The following is a 20,191-nucleotide window of genomic DNA, read 5'->3' as shown; positions in this document are numbered from 1 at the left end:
GTCATTTGATGCTGTCTTTTAAAGCCCTTGGAGTCACCCCAATGTTTTTATTTAAAGCCTTAATAACTTACAATGTTAATTGTAATCTTTATTGTACTAAACTAGTCCTATTTGTCTTTCTTTGAAAAGCTAACTGCAAAGTGGCCAACAGCCATCGCAAGCTGTTGCTTGTGATCACAAGCACTGCACTGGAAGAGAGCATCTATTGACTACAGAGTCCTGGAACCACAGGCTGGCAGATTACGTAGGTTAGATCCCGAATGGGGACAGACTATCCATCCCGCATACTCCAAACATAATCCCACAGCGTTTTCTAACAAGCTTAAGACCTCAACATCTAGAGACTAACGTCATCCAAATCATTGCTGCTCAGGAAAAGGAAAAAGATCACGGACCCAGGACTGGCGTACCAACAGCTAGGTCAGGTAGTGTTTGTACCCATGTTAACATAATAAACAAATGTTATAACTCTGAATCCCACAGATCAGGTCACTTTAAACTTCTTTTAGTACCAAACCTGGCAAGCCTATTTTAAATGGTCTTCATTGGAAGATTCTCAAGGTGTTAAGAATATTTGCAACGTCTCCATTGACTTTCAGCTTTTCTTTGAGGGGCTATTTTTAATGCACAATAAGCAGCCAAAAGGAGACCAAGTCCCTGCAGGGATGAGAAAAAAAGCACCAGTTCCTCTCCTCGCAGCACTGCAGGTATTTTGGGCACCAGTGTGCAGTGGAAAAACTCTTTGGCTTCTGCTTTTTGTGCTCTGCCCCTTTTCAGTCTCCCACATCCCTGCCTCCATGCCAGGCTTTGGTAGGGAAACATCGTATTGATTGTGATGCAGGCAATTAAGCGGTGTTAATGAAGTTCAAACAAGTGTTATCATAAGCTTGGCAGCATGGAGAGAAATGAAAGGTCAGCCACAGCCCTTTGTCATCTTTCCAGTATGGCGTTGAATGCTAATGAGACAGTCCCAATTAGAACAGGCTACCCTTTGTATTGCTTAGGGATTGCATCAAATGCTCCCAAATTCTCCAGATTTCTAGGCTCAAAGGGGACATTTGAAGTAAACTTGAAAAGATGCAGATCTGAAGCTGCTCTAATGTAAATTCAGCAAAGCCTATGGAGTTTTACTAACAGAAGTCAGATGAGAATCTGGTCTACCGTTCCCATTCTTTTCCTCTTTTTTCAATAGACTCGGATAATGATAATCGAAAAGCCTCCACCTTGTTTTAGAACTACAGTCTGACTCTTCATGGCTTCCACAAAAGCCAAATATCTGTCCCCATTTCCTGGGTTAATTCTCCTGCCTCAGTCAGGCCTCATTTTCTGCCGCAGGAAATCCAAGTTGTGGCTGCACCTACATACCTTTTAGCCATGCGTTTTCACAGTGAAAGAGCCCTGGGTGTGTAATTTGAATGCTGAACCTGGTTTGCTCCAAAAGTCAGGATTTCTCAGCGGGATTGTTTCAGCAAGCAGAGTACACCTCTGCTTCCAACAGCATTAAAAAAGGACTGTTGAAATCAAACTCCCAGTTGACTGCCATGCGGAGGTAGACCATTAATCAAGCCAGAATCTGTAGCTATTCCCTTCCCAATGTACATTCACACTCTAAAGAGGTAGAAAACTAATCTTTGAAGGACTGGAGGTATGTACTTTCACCCATGCCTGATTCTTGTGCCAAGGTCTTTCCCTGCTTTGAGTTTTGTGAGTCCTAAAGGCACATTCCACACTGAGAAACCAGGAGTTGCAAAGGGAAGGCTTGGAGTAACCCAGCTCAGCTACCATTTCAACAGACCTGTTAAAAGGCAGGAGCCTTTCTTTGCTCTGGAGTGCCTTCAAGTAGGGTTACAATCTACCACTGCCTAATTGCCCTCTTATAGATTCTTCTTCATCAAAGAAGTTCATTTGATTTCAGGTTCTTCTGATTTACTCAACTGCTTCTTAAACTGCCCGACTGAAAATCTTTTTATCTTATGATTCGCTCTTTGAAGAAGTCTAGTGGTCTTGAAAGATGCTGTCTCCAGCTGATGCTGACTACAGAAATAGCTCCAACAAGTACTGGAAACCATTGGAGTTGGAACAGCTCCCTCAAAGTACAGTTGCAGAATGGAGAAAAGGAATTAATTAGCTCAGAGTAGAATTGAAATTATATTCTATTCATCCTTGATATGTTTTTTCTTTGATCTACCACAGCATCCAGGTACCACTGCCTTGAGTCAGTGGAACTGACACACAAAAATATAAGCAGGGCAGAAGCTCTAACCATATTCCAAAATCTGCAGCCTCCCCTTAGGCTTCAGTTCAAGTTGTCAGACGTCAGTGCAGATAACAACCCAGCACATGCTGGGTACAGAAATCCAGTGCTGTTTACTAGCAGTAGGAGGTGTTATGTACCTCATTTGCAAACCCAGTTGTTCAGGAAAACTTCCAGGGAAATGCAGCACCTACTGCTGAAGATCGTTGGGAAACAAGATTTAGCTCCAAAAGGCTGTAAAGTGCAATGAACACAAGAAAAAAAAAAACAAACTGGAAACCACAGCTTTCTGTTTATCCAGAAAAAAAAAGAAGTTGCCTGAGAAAATATTCTCCACCTACATGCCTCAGTTCGTCACTCAAATGTACCATCTCCAAAGACGAAAAATCAGCCAGTGTCATATGTAAAACAAAGTATTTGTCCACAGAAACCAGCCACCCATTACACGCAAGGTTGCTAAAGCATCAGTAGAGTATGAAACCTTTAGGTCACTGTTGCTGCAAACTTGATTTCTGAATGAATCTCAAACACCTCTTTCCTCCTATCTGGGTCAATCCAGCAGTCAACCTCAATACATACTAAGAAACTCGGACACAGTACCAGAAGTAGGTCATAATTAAGCAAGGTAGCTTGTAAGAGCCTTACAGGTTGCCTAGAAACAACATTTGCAGAAGTGTTCAGAATCATAGAATAGTTTTGGTTGGAAAAGACCTTTAAGATCATCAAGTCCAACGGTTAACCCAGCACTGCCAAGGCAACCACTAAACCATGTCCCTCAGCACCACATCTACATGGCTTTTAAATACCTCCAGGGATGGTGACTCCACCACTGCCCTGGGCAGCCTGTTCCACTGCTTGATAACCGTTTGGGTGGAGACATTTTTCCTGATATCTAATCTAAACCTCCCCTGGCACAACTTGAGGCCGTCTCCTCTTGTCCTGTCACTTGTTACCTGGGAGAAGAGACCGACCCCCACCTCGCTACACCCTCCTTTCAGGCAGTTGTAGAGAGCGAGAAGGTCTCCCCTCAGCCTCCTTTTCTCCAGGCTAAACACCCCCAGGTCCCTCAGCCGCTCCTCATCACACTTGTGCTCCAGACCCTTCACCACCTTCGTTGCCCTTCTCTGGACTCGCTCCAGCACCTCAGGGTCTTTCTTGTAGTGAGGGGCCCAAAACTGAACACAGGATTTGAGGTGCGGCCTCACCAGTGCCGAGCCCAGGGGGATGATCCCTGCCCTGGTCCTGCTGGCCACACTAGTGCCGATACAAGCCAGGATGTTGTTGGCCTTCTTGGCCACCTGGGCACACTGCTGGCTCATATTCAGCCACCCATCGACCAACACCCCCAGGTCCTTTTCCACCAGGCACTTTCCAGCCACTCTTCCCCCCATCTGTAGCGCTGTGTGGGGTTGTGCCCCAAGTGCAGGAACCCGACACTTGGTCTTGTTGGCCCTCATACAGTGGCCTCAGCCCATCGATCCAGCCTGTCCAGATCCCTCTGCAGAGCCTTCCCACCCTCCAGCAGATCAACACTCCCGCCTAACTTGGCGTCATCTGCAAACTTACAGAGGGTGCACTCGTTCCCCTTGCCCAGATAATTGATAAAAGATATTAAACAGAACTGGCCCCAACACTGAGCCCTGGGGAACACCACTTGTGACCGGCCACCAACTGGATTTAACTCCATTCACCACAACTCTTTGGGCCCGGTCATCCAGCCAAGTTTTTACCCGGTGAAGAATACGCCCACCCAAGCCAAGTGCTTTAATCACATCTAAAAATAATTGTCCAGACAAATCAGAGACCAATGGGAGCATTATTATACAACTCCCGGGAGGAAGAGGATGGCCGGGCAGTGGCAGTGCTGGGCACCACCCCCAGGGCCTGCTGCCTCCCGGGCACCCCGCGCCCGCGTAGCGACCTGCGCGGCCGCGCCGCGGGCTCAGCCCCTTCCTGGCAGCGAGGGAGGGGAGGAGGCGGAGCGGGTGGCCCCGATGTGCCGGGCCGCCGCCGCGGCGCTCCTCCGCCAGCGGCCCCGGAGGGCCTCCGAAGGAGGCAGCTGCCAGCCGCGCTCCTCGGCGCGGTGCTGCCCCCCCCCCGCACGGCGAGGCCCCCCGGGGCCCGCGGGCGGCAGTGGGGAGCCCGTGGGGGGCAGCAGCGCCCACAAGGCCCCCTGTCCCCCGCCATTATTGCTAGCCTGGGCGGGCTGTAGGAGCGGGCCAGCCCGGAGCGCAGGAAGTTTAATTAACAAAGACGAGGGCAGGGTCCTGCGCCCGGGACATGTAACCAGCGGGCCCAGAGCTGGGGAGCAGCCCCGCTGACAGGGCGCAGCCAGCGGCGTGCCGCCCCAGCGACCCAGGCAGTTGGGGTCCTGGGCAGCATCCGTGGGGGCAATGCTAACCGAGAGATGGGATCGTCCCCCTCTACTCGGTGCTTGTCAGGCCACACCTGGAGCACTGTGTGAATTCTGGTCTCCACTGTTCAAACAAGAGGCGGACAGACTGGAGAGGGTCCAAAGGAGGGCCACGAAGGGCTGCAGAACCTGTCTATGAGGAAAGATGGAAGGAGTTAGGTCTCTTCTCCCTGGAGAAGAGGAGGCTCAGGGGGGACCTCATCACAGTATTCTAGTACTGAAAGGGTGGCTAGAGGGAGGAGGGAGGTTCTCTCTTCACAAGGAGCCACATGGAGAAGACAAGGGGAAATGCATACAAGTTGCTCTGGGAAAAGTTTCATCTCGATATAAGAAAAAATTTTTACAGTGAGAACAATCACTCACTGGAACAACCTCCCCTGAACATGCTAGAGTCCCCCCATCACTGGAGGTTTTCAAGATGCAATAGCACAGAGTGCTACATAATCTCAGCTAGGCTCCCTTTCCTGCAGAAGGTTGGACCAGATGATCTTTCAAGGTCCTTCCAACCTGGACTGTTCTATGATTCTATGATTCTATGAACAAGTCACCTCATGCTGACTGGGGGACAGAGCTCTTTGATCAGTCGTGCTCTCTTTTCACAAAATGAGAGAAAACCATCCCTGCCAAAGGAAATGCAGTGGTTTACAGTGCAGTGTGCTTACAGTAGCAGAGGTCTCATATAAGCTGTATGACATGGTATCAATTTTAGACAGTGCCTATGAATTCATCCAGACAAATCATTGCTTAAAGCTGTATGGCATTGCACAGGAATGATGTGTAAGATAAACCCATCTTTGTGTCTACAGAGCAGTAATCATTCTCCATCTGTGCGGTTCCCAAACGTGTCAATAACACCAAGTGGAGTGTATTGGAAAACAAAGCACAGATCAACTTCTGCAAGGCTTGCTCCAGCAGACATGCTCCTGCTGAATGGAGTGCAAGATGTGCTATTTGTTCGTCTTGCAGAAAATCTTAGAGAAACAGAAGCCTCTAGGTACTGCAGGAATAGTTGTCTTGGTTGTATTCCCTGCAGAGCAGGTTTACCAGACACTGACCTTCAGTGCAGTAGATTGAACAGTACAGCTACAAGTCTTGCAGATGTGGATAAAATGCTTGGAAAGACCTCTGACCTTTCAGAAAATACCTGCAGAGCTTCAGTCACCAGCCTGTCAATCTTATGGCATCTCATTCAAAGCACAGAAGAGCCTCCAAGGAAAGCTATTGGACTTGGAATAAGGAGAGATAATTGTATGACCCCTGGGATCTAGGCAGTGTGGGGGCTGTCACAACGATGCTGAAAACTGCAAACCACTTCTGGTCTGTGTGGAAAGACTTAGAAGCCCACGTACTTCACCTGACTCAAACACATCACCTCCCCTTCCTTCCTCCCTCTATTGCTTCTCAACAGTTTCTCCTCAAGAGAAACAGTGATGGCAAACACCTTCAGTTCACACGACTAATTAAGTTTCCATCTCTGCTGCAAGGCACATGGGAACAAAAGGCTAACACAGAGCTTTCTACTTAGGCAATAACCAAAGATAAAAAGCTACCAAAAGCAATATTGATGATGACTCCTAGCTCCACCCATGAAGCAGGGCGTCATTGTATCACTTGCTTATGTCATTCCTATTTCTGGAACTAAAACTCACCTTTCCACCCAGTTCTTGTAGCTGGGGATGTCCTTGGCATAGAGAAGCTTGTTGGAGGGTGAGTCTTTGCCCAGACGATGCTCTGAGGTCGAACAGGAGTCCATGAAAGTCTGAGCCACTACAGAGAGGCAGGCATCTGTGATGCTGTTCTTGTGGATGTCGAAGACAAACTGCGGGTTCTTGATCATGTTAACCCAGAACCGTAACGGCAGGCTGCAAGAGGGGTGGGAGGGGTGGAAGAGGTGAGTCAGTCAGTGTGCGGTTCACAGGCTTTGTTGTGTGAGGTTACAATGGTAAATGGTGGGTGGGAATCAGAGATCATGGTGTGGAGATGAGTATTCTGGGATAAGCTTTGATATACAATAAATTTGTTCCCTACAGGACTCTAGGGATGGCAGTGGAGTCACCTCAGGGATGGTCTTTGTCCCTGTTACACTTACAAGCAAGATTCTGTCAGTCTTAAAGTCAATGCCGTCTTATTGAAGTTGCACAGAAATTAATGGGAGTATAATTGAGGTGATGAAAATGACTCCTAACTTCTCTACGTTAGGTTGCAATGTAAAGTTGCACCTGTTGGCTGCTTCATCAGACGAGGATAGGCATCGCATCCACAAAACTTACGGTGAACATTTGCCATTGAGGGCCTTGGCTTTTAGCCCTCATATCAGCCCCGTGGGAAGAGAGGTCGGTAGAGCTCCCAGGTTGAGATTAGGAGTGTTAATGGCATGCACTGTGTGCTGTGGACACAGTGTGCTGTCATGCTCCACAGCTCAAGCCCGAGCCCGCGTATGATCCCACCATGCTAAGTATGAAGCAGTCATTACGTGACAGGGAAAACCCTGTTGTCTCAAGGAAAAAAAGGAACTGGGGAACTAGCGTTGCAACCTTTGAAATGAAAATATATCTGCCCTAACCAAGGAAATGTTATTGCAGTTGCAATCCAAAGCCCTTTCTCCCCCCTTTTTTCTCAAAAGAGCAGTTCATTTGCGTGAGATGCCCTGAGGTATCTACCTCCAGCCTTTGCCTCAAGCTTTTTTGTGTCAGGGCAAATGCATTCATATGATTGTGGCCTAGGAGCTGAGATGTGTCACTGATCACAGAGTTAGACCCTTGTCTCTGTCAGGTAGACCGTTAAGTCTGCCTTCACTGTCTGCACCTTCCCAGAAGGAGGTTTTTCTTCAGCCTACAAATTCACCTGACGTTCAGGCTAAACTCCCCAGTTCCTAAGCTCCTTTTGTTTGCTTGTTACCCCCATGTGTTCACAGCACCATAAAAAATACATCTTCAAGTCCGATACATTTTTGGTAACAGCAGGCAGTTTAGCATGTCCCGACAGAGAGATGACACCATGTTTTCTTAAACCACCGTGTGTTCTCCTGAGCCATCAAAATCACAGAGCAAATGTAAGGAAAACCTCACACGGGTAATCTTATCAGCCAAGCAGCCTCCACAGGGGAAGGGGCAGGAGTTCGGGAGAAGCAGGAGATGCTGGCGATGAGAGCTGATGGGAGCTGTGGGAAGGAAACAGTTTCAGGCTGGGAATGGAGGATTCGTGTTTTGGGTGATGAGGTGGATGAGTGAACCACGCAGAACTTCTTCTGCAGGTGTTTGGATGGCAAACACAGCCACAGCGAGGACGAGCACAGAGGGCATGTATGTGTGCGTGAGTGTGTGTACAGGTGTGGGGAGGGGCTGGGGGGACGATGTCCCTAGCTGGGAATAATGAAGCCCGTGGTGTGACTTTGAGTTAATTTAATCTGATTGAACAGATTTCTTCATACTGTCCCTTTTCCCACATACACACACACTCTGCCTTCCCCTCTCCCCCCTTAAATAAACCTCCTGCTCATTTAGTCTGAGTGGCTGCAATCAGCCTCAGATTAGTGCCGCAGATAATGTTAATAATATGCTAATGTTTCATTAGTTGAGAACCTCTTTGGTGCATGGGGTTTCTTTTTTTATGTCACTGCGCTGTGACGATCTGCCATCAGCATGGCTGGTAAAAGGAAAAAAAAATGCATGAGCTGGGAGCCCCATGGCTCTCCTCTGCTGTTCCTTTTATAGTCCCTGTATTTGCACAGGAGAAAGGGAGGGAGCAATTCCCCAGGGGACTCTTTCCAACAGGGAGACTCAGCAGAGAGGAGCCACAAAATTCTTTTCTCTCCACCGATCCTGGCTTTTCCCCGCTGCCCCAGTACATGTAGAAAGAGGGGCTGCTGCCTGGCAGCTAGAGCAGGGGGCTGATGTCAGACTTTGTCCCTTGCTCTGAAGGACACTCACATCCAGCTCCAGACCCTTTAAGTGCCTAGTACCATTTGAGATGCTCTCCTGGCCTCCAGCTGCCAGCCCAGGAGGGTACAAGTCTCCTGTTGGTGCTGCACATCCCATGCAGATGTCTGGGATACCTTAAAATATCTCAGATGGCACTGGATGCCTATGTGTGGGCAAATAAACGGAACTCTAGCCCCTCTCTGACTAGAGTGGGAATTCAAATACCCAGTCTAGATGAAGACAGTGGTGCCGAATCCTCTCCCATGCCTCCCCAGGCATTCCTATGAGCCTAGGCACTGCAGCAGTTAAATACTTCACCATTTTTCCTCCTATATCCTCATGAGATCCCTCAGAAATACTGCCATCCCCATGTAATACAGGGCAAACTGGGACCTCTTTAGCCAGTGCTCCATCCTTGAGAGCAACCTTTAGATTCTGGGATCTTCTGACTTCCACATTGGCTTGGGAAGACTGAGCCTGGTGCTCTGAACGCCACACCAGTCTCCTCAGCTCCCCCAGCAGCCAGATTCCAAACTACATATCCCTCTAATCTCCTTCCAGTCCAGGACATGCTGCTGCTGGACGGTACTGGGGTGTCTCACTCACCAATTGCTCTTCCAGGTGTGCCGCACGTGGGGGTCATGGATGTTGTGCTTGTCAGCCTGCTCATCCAGGAAGTCAAACATGTATTTGATAGCCAGGGGAAGTGCACTGCCACGGTGAGCAGTGCTGAAGATGGTCTCAAAGAGGTCATCTACAAATTTCTGGAGGGTGCCCTGTTGGGAGAAGGAAGGAGAGTAGAATGTGAGATACCAAGTAGGAAGAGGACATTGAATTTTGGTACCCCACTGAGAGTATGTCCGAGGATCAGGCCCAGAAAGTGTGATTGAAAAGCCACCTAATATTTGTTAAGTGTGACATGAGTTGGAAATTTCAATATAGATGTCTCTAAGCAGGCATGTGCCATCTTCACAACATCCACTACATCTGGTTACCAGCCAAATGAGGTAGGTCAAGGTGCTACCTGTCCTCTCTGCTACTTCCCTGCCAGGAAGGGTGGCTGAGCTGTGGTGGGATACGTTGCCCTGTCTCAGGTATATGGTGATGGAGAGGTCCTGATATGCTCCCACTGAAATTCCTCTCCTCTACATCCTATCCTCAGCTTTAGTGCAGGTATCAGAAAAAAACCCTAGCCATTTCCTGTGCTGGCTTTCACCCAGGGCTAATTCTTAAGCTGAGGAGAAGTCAGATGACTGTAGAGCAGAGCAGAAGGTGTCATTGAGACAAATGGGACAAGAGTGCCTGCAGAGAGATGGTTGTTTTGTATGTGTGAGTAGCATAATAAATAACAAGAACTTCATTTTAATCCCCAAGAAACCTCCTAATTTTTTACTACCCATTGGCATGGGACTGAGGCAAACAGAAGCAGTGCATGGATGTGTCAGGGAAGACCTCAGTAATGTCCACTGTAGAGACTGCAGAGGTCTCCTTATGCTCCTCGGGAGGAGAATCCCAGGTCCTGTGCTTGGACAACCACCCTGGACAAGCTGGTGAGAACAGTTGGCCTTTAGCAAGAAGGTGAAGAGCTGGAACAGCAGAGGGTAACCAGGCCTGGAGAAGGGGGCAGTTGAGGAGCTGTGACAACCAGATGAGCTGCAGATTGGGCATGTGGGTGGAATCAGGAAAGGCACCCTTCCCTTGCCAGATGGAGAAGTCTAGCCCACGTTCAAAGCTCTGCCCTGCCACCAGGGCTGCACAGGCATTTATATATGGACAAATCATATGACTGCTAAAATAATCAAAAAGCAATCAAATCTCCAACGAACATTTCCTGATACGCAAAATTTCCTCAGCTGAAAAATAAACCCCTCCCCTTTCTCTGCAGACCCAGGAAAGAAATTCTCCTCACTAGAAACGAAGCACCAGGTTCCACCAGTGTGACTCAAGTTTACATAGCGCTAACAAATACTTAATTAGAAAGCTGGTGTCTCTTGATGATTCACCACTTGATTTATTCTTTGGGAAACAGACAGAGGTACCTTTTGCTTGTGTGAGCTCCTACAGGGTGAATGAAGCCCTGGAGCACATGTCTGACTCAGAAAGGGCCCCTGAGGGGAAATCTTGTAGGTCTGACATGGAAGAGCTGCCCGCAGGTTCAGTTTCTGGAGGGAATTAGTTCTCTACATGCTCACCCACACAAGCACAAAGAAAACCTCTGAGGCTTTTAGGCAAGGGACTCTGGGTCTCAGAGGCCAGGGATTTACCAGAATAAAAATCTTTGTCAGTTTAACTAAGTATTCCCTGGGATTGTATTACCAGCAATTGCTCTGTCTCCTCTTTACCTCCCTCAAATGGTCATGATAAGGAAGGAAAATGTCTCAGCCCAAGAGGGGAAACAGTAAACCCCCAGCCTTTCTGTTCTCTCTGTTGCTGTGCAAGTTTCACAGCTGCTTTCCTGCTGTCTTGAGGAAAAAAAAAAAAAAAGAGAGTGAGTGTTGAGTTTGTGATCCGGAACAGAAAGCAAAAGTGATTCAGTGGTGGGGTAGGGGATGTATCCCCAGGCAGTGTAAATCAGCACCGGTCCAATGCTTGCTGGTTTACATCAGCTGGGGCCTGGGCCCTGGGGAGCATCATTTTCTTTTTACATTGTGTGATCCGTAAAAGCATCTTGATGCCAGGGAGTTGGGCATGTCCCAGAGGCTAAAGACAAAGCCACTTTATCTCCAAATCCCACTGCAACACAGACAGCCTGAGTGAGGATGCGGGGAGAGTCAGACATCAGAGGCAAAATGAGATGAGGAACAAATGTGCAGGTAAAACTGTATGGACTTAAGCACGTGATGGAGACCTGCCTGATGGGCAAACTCAGATGACATTTATATAAAGACATGAAATTGTATTTGTGCTTATTAACACCCTGACAAGAAATTATAATAGTGAAAACTTCAGAGAAAAAGAGGCAGATTGGGATGTTTGATCACTGCTTGCTTTAACCCTGCTCAAAACAGGGTGAGATAACACTGTGATCAGCCACACCTGAGCCACAGCTACCCTGCAGTTTCCACTTCTGGAATGCATTGAGATAACCCACATATTAGAGAGATTCGGACACAGAGATGCTCTGTGCTGCAAAAGGATGGCAGAACTGCAAAGGGAGCCTTTGATTATACAGCCTTCCTCCCCGCCTGCCCTAGTCCCTGCTGGAGTGCAAAGGAAGATCATTGCAGCCTCTTCATTAATGAAAGCTTCTCCAAGGAGACCACCATCCACAACGTGGAAGAGCAAATAAATGTAAACTCAGACAACTGCTTTTGCCCACGCTCTTGTAGAGCCTTTAGAGGTGAGTTAGGTGGAGGATAGTCTCCGTCAGAGATTAAAGAAGGTGAAAGGCCTGAGATCTTTTGTCAACCCCAGAGCGAGCCAGCTGCAGCGAGAGCTAGCCATCCCCTTTGCAGGGATGGGACAGCATGGTGGTGAGTGACAGTAAGTTCTTTTTCTGCAGACAGTGGCAATTAAGCCACTTTCTGTAGCTGTCCCAGAGCCAAAGTCCACTGCAGGAAGTTTTAGACCTGTCAGCTTGAGTGACCTCCACTTGTGCAAGTGTCCTCCCCATGATGTTGCATCCCCAGTTACACTAAACACTCACATACTGCTCCACTACAGAAGTTTTGCAGGCTCTGGCAGGCACCCATGTAGGAGGCTGGTTTCCAGCATTATGGTGAATATGGATTGAGCAGATGGGATCTTATCAACTTCCCAGCACAGTCTTTGCCCTCTCTGCAGAGGCGTGCCACGGGCCAGCTATGATGTGTGAGATGTGTCTGGAGATTCAGTTCAGGAATCTCCTGTTCTGCCCCTTCTTGACTTAATCTGTATTTTCTCTTTGGAGACTCTGAGCCTTCCATGTCTCAATGGGGATGGACATCTAACCCTGCTTGCTTTCCTTGGAGCTGGCCACCTATTAGCTACAGCACAGTCAATCCCCTGCCAAGTCATCAGCACAAGAGTCTTTATGGGCCCAGGGGAAAGGTGGAGAAGAAGGACTTGTACCACAAAACTCAGGGTTTTGTGGCATAGAAGCCCATTTCAGACTGTGAGGCGTGACATATCCTTGGAACCTGATCTGAACACATATCTCCCTGGCTCTTCATTTGCTCAGTTTTGGTACAAACTACGAGCCAGTATAATCAACAACCTCAGCACCTACCCCTGTGCTTACTTTCTCCACCAGTCTCATGGCCCTGGGTTCTTTACTCCTCGTTGCTCTTCAGTGTCCCTTTTCTCACTCTGCTTTCTAAATTCAAGCTCCTTCCCTATATGCTTGGAGCACTCCTCTTGCTCTGTTTTCCTTCTGCTCTTCTCTCTTTATACCCCTTTGGCATCCTTTGAGCAGTCTCTCATTTCTTGTAGGCAAGACGTTCCACTGCAACCTTTAAAAAAGCATTTCTCACCCTCTTCCCTGCCCCCACCATGTACCTTGGTGGCAAGTAGTCTTGTCAGGTAGATCTCAGAAACCATCTTGCTGCCCCGGTCACCCTCTTTTTGGTCACCATGCTCATGGTTCTTCACCAAGTGCCACATCTTGACTCCACTCTCAAGGTCAGGGGTGATCATGGGTGTGCGGGAACGGAGGCTGTCTGGGCTGCCTGTGTAACGGATCATGTTTTCTGAAAAGAGAGATGCGTGTGTCTCAGCCCTAGTAGCACTTGTGTTGGGATTAACAGGTTTCACCACGGAAATATGCTAATGACATGCCACCTATTAGAAGTTTTTCATCAGACAAGCAAGAAGAAGACCTCTTCTGCCTGGGTTTGGTAGCAGGTACCTCTCCCATTCAGTATATGGAGTGGATGCTCATACAGATTCTGGTGTGGGTATGAGGCAATTACAGCTGGTGAAACCACCCCAGGAAGATGTTAGTTTGGGTCTCCAAAGTGGGAAGGTTCTAGCAGGTCTGTGATGTCCCTGCTCTCACAACCTCCACATTTCCATATTAGTATTAAAATTTCCATCAACCAATTCGTGACATTAGGCAACACAGGTATGTCTCCTAGTGGAGTTACAATGTGAGACAGAGAAGCCCCCAAAGCACCTGTGTGGACCAGGCCTTATTATCAAAGCATTATCTTATGACTGAGTGATTTTCTCAGCAAAGACAAGGGATGTCAGCCAAGCCAGTCACAGAATCACAGAATCAACCAGGTTGGAAGAGACCTCAGGGATCATCGAGTCCAACCGTTGCCCTGACACCACCCTGTCAACTAGACCATGGCACTAAGTGCCATGTCCAGTCTTTTCTTAAACACCTCCAGAGATGGTGACTCCACCACCTCCCTGGGCAGTCCCTTCCAATGTCTAATAACCCTTTCTGAAAAAAAATTCTTCCTAATGTCCAACCTGAACCTCCCCTGGCGAAGCTTGAGGCTGTGTCCTCTTGTCCTATCGCTAGTTGCCCGGGAGAAGAGGCCAACTCCCACTTCACTACAACCTCCCTTCAGGTAGTTGTAGACTGCAATAAGGTCACCTCTGAGCCTCCTCTTCTCCAGGCTAAACAACCACAGCTCCCTCAGCCGTTCCTCATAGGTCAGACCCTCCAGACCCTTCACCAGCTTGGTCGCCCTCCTCTGGACTCGCTCCAACACCTCAACATCTTTCTTGAAGTGCGGGGCCCAGAACTGAACACAGTACTCAAGGTGCGGCCTCACCAGTGCAGAGTACAGAGGGACGATCACTTCCCTAGACCGGCTGGCTACTCTATTCCTAATAGAGGCCAGGATGCCATTGGCCTTCTTGGCCACCTGGGCACACTGGTGGCTCAAGTTTAGCTGGCTGTCGATCAGCACCCCCAGGTCTCTTTCCGCCGGGCCGCTTTCTAACCACTCTTCCCCCAGCCTGTAGAGCTGCATGGGGTTGTTGTGGCCAAAGTGTAAGACCCTTGCACCCAGCTCAGGAGGAGCTGCCTCCCCTCCTTCCTTTGGCATCAAAGCAATCCAATAACTCCTGCTCACAGAATCACAGAATGTTAGGGATTGGAAGGGACCTCGAAAGATCATCTAGTCCAATCCCCCTGCCGGAGCAGGATTACCTAGATCATGTCACACAGGAACACGTCCAGGCGGGTTTTGAATGTCTCCAGAGAAGGAGACTCCACAACCTCTCTGGGCAGCCTGTGCTAGTGTTCGGTTACCCTCACCGTAAAGAAGTTTTTCCTCATATTTAAGTGGAACCTCCTGTGTTCCAACTTGCACCCGTTGCCCCTTGTCCTGTCAAGGGATGTCACTGAGAAGAGCCTGGCTCCATCCTCATGACACTTGCCCTTTACATATTTATAAACATTAATGAGGTCACCCCTCAGTCTCCTCTTCACCAAGCTAAAGAGACCCAGCTCCCTCAGCCTCTCTTCATAAGGGAGATGTTCCACTCCCTTAATCATCTTCGTGGCTCTGCGCTGGACTCTCTCTAGCAGTTCCCTGTCCTTCTTGCTCAGCTATCCTCTTCACTCCCTGCTCCAAAATCTTCTTTTGACAGAAAGTAAACCAGGACCCCAGGTGGGCCCACACAAATTTCCTCTCCAAGGACACCTTTAGCCTTCAAATTTTACCTCCCTTTGCCTCTGAGTGATGGCATGAGGCATTCCCCTCTCCCTGACCTTCCAACAATGCTGCAGATAGATAATTTTCCAACCATAATTAACAGAAGAGTGTTGCACCTTTCTGTAGCAAGATCTGAATCAGCGTCATTAATGCATTACCAATATCTACATATTAATTATCAGATGGAATATCCTTTTTCTCTCTGGATGCTGTTTTCTTAATTGCAATTAACAAACAGTTCTGACCCACCACATCTTCTCCTCCTCCTGCATTCTTTCCTACTCTCTCCTCCTGAAAAACTAAATGGCAAAATAATTAAAGAAATCCAACAGAAATTAACCCCCCTCAATTCTTCCTTTTCAAAGGTCACTGTGTCTTTCAGTAATTGCAACAACATGGCAAAGAGGATGAATATTAATAAGGTCTGGTGGATTGCTTATGCCCTTGGAGAAAGAGGAAGGGGGGTCCTCTGGACTTTGAGGAACTGTACTTTCCCTCAAGCTAAAGGGAATAAGAAGGACTGGAGATGCTATCAAAAATTAAAAAATAATAATAAACTGATATGACAGCTGTGTCCAGGTTGGAGGGTGGTTTTGCAGCACTCTGGTTGCACATTAGAGACGTTTTGCTTTGCCATCCGGCATCACCATAGTGAGACACATCTGGGGTGCAATTCCAGTGCAGCGGAGAAAGGTGTATGACGGTGTGAGTGAGACTCGGGAGGTCTCTGTTTGGCTCTGCAGATGAATTTCCACCTGGTCTCTATTTCACAGCTGTCTCATTCTCAGTTGTCTTCTCATGGGTAAAGTGGGAACAACAATCCACTGCCTTGAGATGTACTGATATAAGATCTCAGTAAGTAATTTTTATTACTATTCCAGGTGCAAATTCCCTTGGGAAAATAAGATAGCTGGGTGGGACACACAACACTCACACTGAGATATAACTGTAGGCAGGCTATGCGCTATGTACGTGGTGGTTGCTCATCTGTGCCACAGATTCGTCTTCACAACAGGACTTTGCCCACTAGAACGACTGAGCCCATACAGTGTGCAGTGCTTCTCCCTTGCCTCTCCCTGTGCAAATTCAAGGGGCAATGGGCACAAACTGAAACATGGGAAGTTCCATCTGAATATGAGGAAAAACTTCTTTACTGTGAGAGTGACGGAGCCCTGGCACAGGCTGCCCAGTGAGGGTGGAGAGTCTCCTTCTCTAGAGATATTCAAACCTCCCTGGACATGACCCTGTGCAACGTGCTCTGGGTGACCCTGCTTTGGCAGGGGGTTGGACTAGATGATCTCCAGAGGTCCCTTCCAACCCTAACCATTCTGTGATTCTGTGAAACTCTTAAGAGTGAGATTCAGTGATCTAAAATGTAGGCAGCTAATTATATAGGCTCCTCTTTTCATTAATGAGGGAGGAGAAGTACTTCCCAAGAGCAATCCAACCACTTGGATCAACAGCTTGGACCAGATGCCCAGGTTTTAGGTGGCTAAATACTCTCCTCCTGCCATCCCTCAAGCAATCTTACCAACTAGTCACCTGCCTATCGTTCTCTCTGCTGGCGCTCAGTGTCTTGTAACGACCATGACATTTGAGATCTCTTCTCCAGTGCTCTCTCAATCCATACCAGCACATAAATCCTTACCATACTTGCTGGCTGACGTTCGTGAGACCGTGGAGTTGTTGACTGCATTGTAGGCAGTGACTTGCTTGGAGACTAAAGCTACCACAGATCCATCTGGCACCTGTAGAGAAAAAGGAACTTTGTCAATAAGCTTCTGAAAACTGGCTGAGGAGCATACAAAGGACAGCAGAAATTCAAGTAGCAGAAACTGAGCCATAAACCAGTGTCACTGTAGGCAGAACAGTAGTTTTGGGCCAAAGCTTCAAACACTTTCTCCAGTGGGTCTATTAACAAAAAAGGGACAAAATGTCCTATTACACTGCTAGAAGCCTGCACTAGGGCGATCGGACAACTGATGACAAAGCAGACTCTGCTCCATTCAGGTCCTGATTGAAAGCCCAGTGATGACAATGTGAGTCTTTGCATTAACTTCAGTAAAGCTGACAGTAGATTCTTCACAAGGAAGCTCTTATGCAGATCGGGAGCATGAGAAGAATAAAATCATCTGAGAGTTTTCAAACATCACGGATGGGATGTCCCATAAGGATGATAAAAGTGATGTGAAATTTTCTATTCATTCCACCTCGATTGCAGGTGATATCTAGGTATCTAGCTCAGAAATGGGTATCTGCATTTTCCACTTTGACTGATGCTGTCAACCTTCCCATGCACAGTTTCCCCCTTCCACATGACCAATGCACTGCTGGACTGAAGTGACTCCCACAACTTCCTTCTCTTTGCTGCATCAGAGTGTCTTAGGGGAAAGAAGCAGGTCTGGAGTAGTTGTGCTCCTGGATGTCATGGGATAGTGTTTCAACAGACAACAGAGCTTTCTGAAATGAACTAGACACTCCATTTCTACAGCTAGGCGATTCATGTAGGTCCCATATCAGAAATGTTAACAAGCCACTGGCTCAGAGGAGCCATATCAGGAAAGTCTGTGATAAATAAGACATCATAAAAAGGAGATGGGTGAAAAAAAAAACCTGCTAACAATATCTAACTCTTGTCTGAATAATAATAATAATTAGCACTTACATAGAGTTTTTCATCTTCAAAGCACTGCAGAGGCTAATTGAATATCCCCTCAGCAGCCATGAAAGGCAATTATTGGCTCTTTGTAGTTTTATACCCACACTACAGATGGGGAAACTGAGGCAACAGGAATATCAGTGTCTGTCCCAGTATGCTCCGTGTCTGCCCTCAGGACAGCCAGGGTAAATGATGTAGAGCTCAACACCCTGGCAGCTGAGGACCTGTTCTGTCCCAGCTCATCCATATAGCTGGTAGCTCATTGCCTGAAGCAAACAACTGGAAAAAGCATAGAAATGAAAGAAAATTATGCCTGGTTTATTGGTGGAATAAAATAGGAAACGTTCCCATTCCCCCCAGAAAAAAAGTGTGCTGGAGTTAGACAGCAATGCTTCAGTCAATCTGAAGTGAATAGTTTTGTTTCCTTTTCAAATTACTGCTTGCTGTCTCCTCAGGTCAGCTTTTAAATGAAAAAAAAATCTTGTTATAAAACAGATTGCTGAGGTGTGATTGAGGAAATGGCAAAATTGTCAACACCAGATTAATCTTAATGAGGTGCTTTTTTTTTGGTTTTTTTTTTTGGCAAGGAGGGGAAGGAGTGGGTGGAAGTTTTGACCAAAACTCAATTTTTTGTTAAATCTATCACTTGTGTAAGATATTTTTGGACATCTTTATCCCCCCTTTTATGGATCTCAAGGTCATGTAGAGATGAAGGGAAGCCCTGTCCCAAGGCAGGTCACATAGACCAGGACAGGGATTGAAAACAAGGGTCCCTAGGTCAGTGACAACTCCACTGCACCATGGTTTCCAGTCATGCTGCTTTCCTCCTCCTTCTTGCAGACACTAAGCCTCCTTCCATTCCATTTTTCTCTTTCATTCTTCTGAACTCTGCTAGCACTACAAGGCCTTTGATGCATTGAAAGAAGGGGGATGGAAGGGCTTGTTTTGTGTTTGTCTACATGAGAAATGTTAACTCATGTTTCCCTCACGACCACATCTCCTCTTCATATCCTTCACTCATCAAGGATGCCCCTCCTTTGAGAGAGACAGAGGTTTTTTTCTTCCCTTGGCTTCATCTCTAGTGTTCTGCAGGGTAATTACTACAAGGACAGTGGGACACGATGGATGTATTCAACACAGGGGCTCTGCCCAGTTATGGCCCACTCAACCATTGTTTACCTTTGCATCTTAGAGAATAACACTTCGCCATTCTCTTCTATTTTCTTAGCTGATCTACCTTCTACCCATCCTTTCACAGAGTTACCTGATAGTGTGCCAGCGTGTTGAGTCTCTTCCAGTCATTCTCTATCTTGGTTGTGATGTCTTCATCCTGAAGGATCATCCTTGCCCCGCTTGCTTGTCGCCACTCTGCAAGGAGAACAGGGACATTGAACTCTACCGTGCAGAGCCTCTGAGACAAGGGACAGAGCCCTGGTAACCCCTGTGTCCGTAACCCATGTAGTCACACATGTGCAGGCTGCATCTGTGTAGCAGCATGTCAGACATTGCCTTTACACTCTGTCAGATGCATCCAACCACATACAACATATGAATGCACAAATGTGCATTCATCTCTTTCCAGAGGGAAAGGGAAGACACATGAACCACTAAAAGTTCAGGAAGATGGTTCAGTAAAGTATGTAAAAATCATAGCCATATGGCAAGGTTCAGAGTCAAGTCCTAGGTTCTCCAGACTGGTTTCTTTACCCTTGATGAAATGATATTGCAATCACAAAACAATTGTTGCACAGGAAACACCCACCCTTTTAAAGAGTGACACCATACAGAGATCAGAACATAGAGCAGTTGTCTACAGAAATGAGAGGTTCAAGGCAATGAAGCAATGACCAGAGAGCTGTGGATCCATTGGCAAAGCTGAACAGAGCAAGCCCTGGTGCTTTAGCATCCTCATTATTCACAGTGCTTAACGCTTATCTTACTCCCTGGCTCCGTCCTTGCTCCAGTGTGGCTGTTTCCAAGACCAACCTGTCCCTGAGTATGTTAGCCATCGCCATGGGGAAGAAACCAATGAATGGCACTTGTGTCAGGGATACAAATTCATCCCTGGTCCTCTTTCCTTTAGCAACATAGACACAGCCTTTATCAATACCTGAGATGTGTCTAACTGGCAAGTTCTAACCACAGAGAGGGCTCCCCTCGGCAGAGCAGTGTCTTGTTCGACACAGCACCAGACTCTGTGCTGGCCTCAGTTCATCTCCATTAGTGCTCACACAACACCTCTTGCTACCCAAATCCAGAAGTGATGGAGAGCAGGAAGCCAGCCCTTAGCTTTGGGCACAGTAGAGTCACAACGGGGAGAAGAGCTGGAGTTGGAACTAACACCCTGCTCTG

The 20,191-nt window shown here is 47.5% G+C and overlaps 1 protein-coding gene across 1 annotated transcript in view; it reads right to left on the bottom strand.

Annotated features, from left to right (window-relative positions):
* The window catches only part of PLXNA4 (plexin A4), a 511,402-nt gene that overhangs the window by 15,480 nt on the left and 475,731 nt on the right, over positions 1–20,191 (bottom strand). The window contains exons 26-30 of the mRNA XM_068400326.1: positions 19,104–19,207; positions 16,829–16,928; positions 13,064–13,254; positions 9,194–9,363; positions 6,317–6,529 (exon numbers count right to left, since the gene is read on the bottom strand). Of these exons, the coding sequence (XP_068256427.1) occupies positions 6,317–6,529; positions 9,194–9,363; positions 13,064–13,254; positions 16,829–16,928; positions 19,104–19,207 (778 nt within the window). The remainder of the gene's footprint in view (positions 1–6,316; positions 6,530–9,193; positions 9,364–13,063; positions 13,255–16,828; positions 16,929–19,103; positions 19,208–20,191) is intronic.

The sequence above is a fragment of the Nyctibius grandis genome, chromosome 5 (genome assembly GCF_013368605.1).
Source record: "Nyctibius grandis isolate bNycGra1 chromosome 5, bNycGra1.pri, whole genome shotgun sequence".
NCBI classification, from domain to species: domain Eukaryota; kingdom Metazoa; phylum Chordata; class Aves; order Nyctibiiformes; family Nyctibiidae; genus Nyctibius; species Nyctibius grandis.
Note: the sequence above shows the minus strand (reverse complement) of the source record. Positions and strands in the feature narration are given on the sequence as shown.